The 7,560-nt window shown below is 31.9% G+C and overlaps 1 protein-coding gene across 2 annotated transcripts; it reads right to left on the bottom strand.

The window, feature by feature from the left end:
* Positions 1–284: 284 nt before the first annotated feature.
* Positions 285–5,614, bottom strand: LOC109207683 (WAT1-related protein At1g68170-like). Of its 2 annotated transcripts, none has more exons than XM_019370651.1 (8): positions 5,269–5,614; positions 3,812–3,874; positions 2,688–2,804; positions 1,981–2,230; positions 1,537–1,695; positions 1,259–1,410; positions 720–856; positions 285–555 (listed from the first exon to the last, which is right to left on the bottom strand). In XM_019370651.1, the coding sequence occupies exons 1-8, from the start codon at positions 5,457–5,459 to the stop codon at positions 551–553; spliced, it is 1,074 nt and encodes a 357-aa protein (XP_019226196.1). In that variant the 5' UTR covers positions 5,460–5,614; the 3' UTR covers positions 285–550. The 2 variants fall into 2 exon arrangements, with proteins under 2 accessions (XP_019226196.1, XP_019226195.1); XM_019370650.1 differs by having other exon boundaries at positions 285–550; positions 5,269–5,610.
* Positions 5,615–7,560: the final 1,946 nt, after the last annotated feature.

The raw sequence follows: 7,560 nt of genomic DNA, 5'->3' as shown, positions 1-7,560 counted from the left end.
CGCCCGCAGGATTGCTATTCATTTTCAATCCCCATTTTAAAAAATTGTGCAAAAATAGGCTTCTTTTGTTTTATAAGCAAGGCAAACAACCTTTTGTCCTTCTACTCTTCCGCTTATTTTCCAAAAATTTTTCTTTACCAAGAACACGATAGTTCTTCAAGTATATGTTTGACTACATTAGTGCATAAAACTTAAATGTTTACCTATCAGTTGAGTAGTTTTATAATCGAGCAAACTTGTGCTTGAAAGCGGTTGATACTGTAAAAGTTGACTGCACAATAATGTTGGAAGGCTTATGAATGATCATTTTGCCTACTATATATTGCCGAATGCCCATTAATGGGTATTGCATTACATGTTACAATTATCATTTAAGGTAATATATTGACAGTTCCACATTTATATCAAATGACAAAACTAGAACTCCTTTCTTCATTTGAATGGTGTTGCCACTCCTAATTTCTTTGGAAGAATAGCCAAGAAACACTTTTTAACTCCTATTGGGGCATGCCTTGCTTTATTGTTGCAGAAGAGCCTGTAAGTTGTCCCCCTATGCTTAAACAAAATTAATGTTAATTAGTTGTTGGTTAATAATAATTAGAATTTTACACAAAAATTAGTTAGAACTTTCTAATCATTCATTGTGCCATATATATATATAATTAAAGTTGAGTAGAATTAAAGCAAATTTAAGTCAGAGTGCTAAAAGTTAATGTTACCTTGATCTTGAGGAGCTTCTAAATCATTTTTCTGGGAGGCTTCCTTGGATAATATAAACTTTGATGCCTTCATGTCTTTTCCTTTTCCCCATAGGACCACATATAAGCCCATTATTATAAGAAAACCACCTAATACACTGTCCATGTGCAACAAGTTAGCCCAATAAGAACAGATATCAAAAGTTTAACATATGTTTTTCTAATTTAATACTCCCTTCAGTTCACTTTAATTGATTTTTTATCCTTTTTTTTATAGTCCACAATATTTATCTTTTTAGATATAAAGTAGGAATTAACTTCTTTTTTCAAAAGTTGCTCTTGAAGTAAAGAGTCTCGGAGTATCTGTTATACATTCAATGAACAAATTAAAGGGATAGTAAAGGTTAATATAGTCAATTTCATTGTTAAATAATGTTGGAAGTGGATTCCTAAAACAGCCAAAAAAATAAACTAAAGTGGACCAGAAAAAATAAGGATTAGCTACAATTTAAAATGATCAAACTTTTATAATAGGAGAAAAGAATTGAATTTAAGTATACCTTCCAAGATACAAGGTCTCATGAAGCAGTAAAGAACTAGCCAGTGCCACAAAAAGAAGTATTAAAGGGTTGAAGACAGAGACAAATAGAGGGCCTCTTTTGTGAGAGCACCATGTCATCAAAATTACCACAATTCCAGACCCTAATGTTCCCTGCATAAACAACACTATAGATTAGCAAGATTTTATGTGCGTATCAAATTATCTAATAATAAAAAAATTAACATCGACAATCTTTACAGGCAAAATTTTACATTAACAATAATAGTGTGTTCTTACAAGATAGACAACAACGAATAATCTTCTGTTCCAACCAAGTTTCCATTGAGCACTTTCTCTGTCGAAGCATAATGCAAAAATGACTGATTGAATGGATCCCATTAAGCTCATCAACGCTGTGCTTGAGTAATGGCATGGGTAGTTTTTACTGACCTTTGCCTATTGGGAAATAAAAAAAGCAGCACAATTAGTTTTCAATGCCCAAATTTCGTCAACCTGCTTAATTGACACCCTCACTTTTTAATATATTTTTAATTCGGAATATCATATATAACTAAGTTACGCTGCTTGCTTATCCTTAGGAATACAATCTAGTGTGTTCTCTTAATAATTCTCTTTAAATGTTCAAAGTAATTAACCATGTATAAAATGCTAGCAAAAGCCACAAGAAAAGTTTCAAATTATGAATAGAAAAAAAAGACAGTAGAGGAGGTATATACTAACCAATAATACTATCCAAAGTGAATAACAAATGCAAGAGGTTATGGCGAGTACAATTCCCAAAGCAAAAGTAGCAGGTAATTTCTTGTGTGACATTGCTTCGTTAGAATGATGTAACAAATCAATTTTGATAGGCCACATATGCACCTCTATTCCTTTGTATAATGTCAATACCATTGCTCCACCAATACATATCATTGTCCCCATCACCTTAGCTTTCCCACTTGCTTTTTCAAATGATAAATTCTCGAACCTATTAACATTAGAATAAAAATAAATCATGTTAATGACTACGTTATTTACAAGCTGTAATTAACCTTTTCATGGAAAGTTACAATATATGAAACTGGTAACTAAGAAAGGGGTTCCCCTAGTTTTTCATTATTGTATGATACTTGTATTCTCAAGTTTTATCACTTGTCCCTAAAATATAATAGAAATAATCTCAATCTCAGTTCTATTATATAGTCGATTTTGGATGAGTTAGCATATAATTAGCACGGTAAAGATTTACTCACTGTACCAAATATTTAAAAAGATGGCATGTATATGTTAGGTAAACTTGTACCATTTAGCGATGGTTAATTACTATGTCTCGCCACAATTTGTCATATGCCTATGCTAAATTAATACAATTGTTTGGTCATCTAATGCAAACATCAGCTGTAAATAAGTATTCTAATAACATAAGAATTATGCAGGATATATACCTGAGAAGGACTGCTATGACAAAAGTCATTGCTGGGATAAGATTGTATATTGCGGTTGCAAATGTCGCAGATGTCAATATCACACTTGTATAAAATAAAATCGAAAACAACGAACCCCTGAAATACAATTACAAGTAAGATGACATGAATTTGTTAGCTCTAAAATTATGGTAAAACATATTACTCGTCCTAAATTATGTGTATATCAACAGAATTATTGAGTCATTTATGATGGTCAATTAATAGACAATTTGATGGTGGTGAATCTTTTCAATTTTTAAGTAGAGATTTAAAAAAAAAAAAAAAAAAGTAGTCCGGTGCATTAAGCTCCACTATGCGCGGGGTACGAGGAAGGGCCAGATCACAAGGATCTATCATACACAGCCTTACTCTGCATTCCAGCAAGAGACTGTTTCCACGGCTCAAACAGGTGACCTCTTGATCACATGACAGTGACTTTACCAGTTGCGCCAAGCCTCCCTTTAAAAAAACTATTTTTTTTTTTGGTTTAAAAGGTGATAATATTATACTCCCTTAATATGGATCATAGAAAAAGCATTTCCATGTTGCAATTATTATGCCTATCCAAAAGTATACTATCTGAAGTTTGTCTAGAGAATCTGAAACGAAAGTTGACAGCGAATATCAATTGGATTAATGTGATAAATGATTGGTAATTGTTTTAAAATAATATATTAATTATCTCTTAAATATTTGCGTAACGAGTCATTTATTTGATATCATTAGCTGATTATTGGCAAATTTTTAAGCAAACTGAATGGCCATTATAGATAGACAATATGTTTTGGGGATTGGGATAGACATAAACGTTTTTTCCAAGATATCTTTTATCCTACCTAAACAGATTGAACACCTTTTTAAGTTGATCTTTTATTCTTTTTATGTAATTTAACTCCCACTTTCATGTTTTAATTATGTGTAATTTATAGATAAAGTAGTATACTTGACATTTCATTACGGAGTTACAGATTGGACCCAATAGTTTAGGTGAATTATATTCATCTCCCTTGTAGTTATCTTGTGTTACAATTATCCACCCTAAAGTTTTGAGATTATGTTTACGGCCCTTATATTTGTTGAAAGTCAAGAGTTGCATCACTTACCCTAGTAGCCCCGACAGAAATGCCTGCAAAATGACAGTCCAAGTTAGTTTTGGCCGCTTATTCCTGCAAAAAATGAAACCAAGAGCATTTCTTGTCAAATAAAATATTTGTATTAAAACTCAAAGAATAATGATTTCTTTTTCTTTAAAAAGAGAAATAGATTATACTTTACCAACTTTCCAAATATTAGCATCTTGTTGTATTTTTTTATTTGAAATATCACAATGTATTTTTCCTAAAAAATTTAAATGCATGCCAACATTATGTAAATTTCTCCGAATAAACTTTTAATTAAAAAAAATGATATTTCAGCAAGGTAATTGTTTAACATAACCTTATTGCGTAATAAACTAAAAGCTAAAGCAATTGTATATAAGATAATAGAGTCACGTAGATACTAAATGAGGCAAAAGTATCTTGTTAACTAGTCCAAAAAGTCTTATATAGTCAAAGATCCATTTGTCACCAGTAAGAAAACAGAGAAGAAAAGCAAAAGACCGAGATAAGTATCTTAAAATTGAAAATAAGAATATAAAGGACACAAACATAATGTGGTGGAGAATAGTTAAAAGTGCATATAATAGACTTAGCGGGGTCAAAAGCGAAACTCAGAGAGGTAGGGACAAATATTCTTTTCTCAATATCATGTAGATGAACATACCCATAAGTTTTTATTAGTAATGTCGGCGGTTGTTTGGTTGGGAAACACGTTATTCCGAAATTAATTATTCGGGAATTAATTATTTTGGGTTTGGTTATCCCACCATCCCATAGGGATAAAAAACACTATAACTCGAGATAACTAATACTGGGATTAGTTATACCACAATTTTTATCCTAACCAAACATGAGATAAACTCATCTCAAATTTAATCCTGTGATTAAATATCTCTTATCCCTCGTACCGAACGAGCCCTTAAATATCACTAGTTAAACTTTTTCTATTGGCAAAGGTTGCTTTACAATCCTTTTTTTGTTTGGTTTCTTTAAACAAAGAATGAAACTTCCTCCATTTCAAAAAAATTATCATAGTTTGATTTGGCACAAACTCCAGGATACATATAATCCTAAATAAGCCATAGTATTTATATAGTTGTAAAGTTTTTAAACTTGTGATTTGAAACCTATCCTAATATATATGTGGCTGCAAATGCTTCTTATTAAGGTATATTGAAATGTGTCAATATTTTTTAGACGGACTAATAAGAAAATATTGTCATACTTTTTGAGGGAGTATAAATACTAAATAGTTATACCATGAATTATCGTAAGTTGTCTTTATGTCCAATTATATTATGAAAAAAAAATTATATATGATGGCAATGTAAAAATTTTACAGTATCATATCACCTAAGAAATAATTAAAGGTTACCTTCATTATCATTTGATGGCCTGTGATAAGTCTAATTTGCATAGGAATATTGATTGAAAAGCAAGAAGATTGACAAATTAATTACCATTCAACGACGATAGCAATGGGAGCAAGAAAGGCAGTGGCAAAGATCCACCTATAAGCAACCATAACTCTCATAGTCATACCATCATCTGCTGCAACTTTTGACAATATAATGTTTCCTCCTAGCAACACTGCAGCCAAAGTCATAGCTCCTACATGTTTCACTCTTTGAAATCCTGTATAATTCTCCATATATTACAAAAGGGAGAAAAAGAGCTGTATATTTAGCTAAGGAAGAATAAGAATAAGCACAATATTAGAGTAAATAGATGCAAAATGTTGGAGAGAAGCACAATGAAAAATGAGCTAACTCTTTGGCCTTTTTATTAGCGAAATTGCGTGTTTATGCAGCACAAAACTTTTTCTTGCATGCATGCACCATCTTATAGACAAGTCATGTCTTATACTACTTTTTTGTATCATTTAATAAACAAAAAGCTTTATTGTGGAATAGCAGGTCTTTTCAAAGAGGTATATTTACATAATTTATGCTTTAATTTCAATACACAAAACATGTTTGGAGGGCCACTCCATCCCCCTTGTACTGTCTCTATCTAAGGCTTTATGCATCAAATAATTATACTGACCTCTTTGCTTCTTTTATTTTTTTGGGTAAAGTAATTAAGTATCTTTGTTAATTTGGTTAGTTGGTTAATTTCCCATATTTCTATACACATGTTTTCTTGGCTGATTGACTATATATGTTAGGGCGGCCGTGGCCGGTAGTAGTTAGCCGTCGCTGGCGGCTTAATTTACCATTGTTAGATTATCTATTTACATTTACAATATAAACAGTTACATTATTCATTTAAAAATTATAATATGATAGTGTAAAATTATTTATTCCGTTTGATTGGTTAAAGCTCAAAAAGAAAGAAAAAAACAAAACCTTGACTTTGTTTTTGGACTATTGGATATGTTGGTAGCCTCTAAAACCACAATTTTCAATATGATATATCGTATCTTCTATGCATGGGTGCCCTTAAAAAGCATAGCACAGGATATCTCTTAATTTGGTGTTTATTTAGTAAAATATAGTACTACAAGATACTAGTATCATAACTTTATACATGTTTTTGCACATCTCATTGAGTGGTGGGGAAATACAAAACAACTTTAAGAAGAAAAAAAACAATTGTTTTGTTGATTCACAGAAGGCAATTAATTAGTTGCTGGTATAACTGGCAAACACGTAGCTAGAAGCAAGAACGAGCTAGACAGCGAAGAATGTGGTTTGCAATAATTGATTAAGTTATCAGCATTGGAAGATTCTATATATCTTTTGCCAAAATGGATGATCCTTGTCCCACTTTAGAAGACCGCTAGACCCGTTTAATTAACTAGTTTAGTTAGAGGCCTATTGCCAATGCTTTCTCCTCTCTCAAATGGTTAACCTTAGCTTGACCAGGAGATTTCATTGCCAACCTTTATTATCAACAATAATTGAATTATTACCCATTAAATTTATAGAGGAAATTTCAGAAAGCACTGCAGTTTCATAGCTTATTATTATTCACAACTCTTATTTTAATATTTATCATTTCGTAGCAAATCTTCCTTTGCTAGGCGTCTGTATTCAATGTATTCCTTCACGTAATGAATATATCATGTGTCAACTGTATTCGTTCGCGCAACGAATACAACCTGTAACAACTGTATTGGTTCGCGCAACAAAATGCAATTCAACACAAAATACAGAAATACAGAGGTATATACACAAATACAACACAACAAAAACTATTGTATTCACTATATTTGTTCGTGCAACGAATACAACCTGTGTTAACTGTATTCATACGCGCAATGAATCAATTTGTATCAACTGTAATTATTATTCGCTCAACGAATACAACTTGTATCAACTGTATTCGTTCATATATACTTTGCATATCGAATTTCATTATGAAATTTTATCCAAAACCACATCAAATTTGCACCAAATCATCCTAAATTTGAGATATAACGTCTCCGTACCGATCCCTCAGACTCTACTAAGCTTGTCCGTGAGTTGTGAGACCTATGCAACCTAGAGCTCTGATACCAACTTGTCACGACCCGGATTTCCCACCCTCGGGGTCGTGATGGCGCCTACTATTGGGAGCTAGGCAAGCCAAATATTTATTACTTTATCATTAACCAATTTACCTCTTTTAGCAATTATCAGCAATAATATAAAAGCAACGGAATTAAATAATAAGCGGAAGTTTTAAATTATAGAAAACTGAATAGAAATGCGGTAAAATTCAACATAAGCCTCTACCCAAGACCGGTATCACAATACTCATATACAAGC

This window comes from Nicotiana attenuata, unplaced genomic scaffold, assembly GCF_001879085.1.
Source record: "Nicotiana attenuata strain UT unplaced genomic scaffold, NIATTr2, whole genome shotgun sequence".
In the NCBI taxonomy this organism is placed as follows: Eukaryota; Viridiplantae; Streptophyta; class Magnoliopsida; order Solanales; family Solanaceae; genus Nicotiana; species Nicotiana attenuata.
Note: the sequence above shows the minus strand (reverse complement) of the source record. Positions and strands in the feature narration are given on the sequence as shown.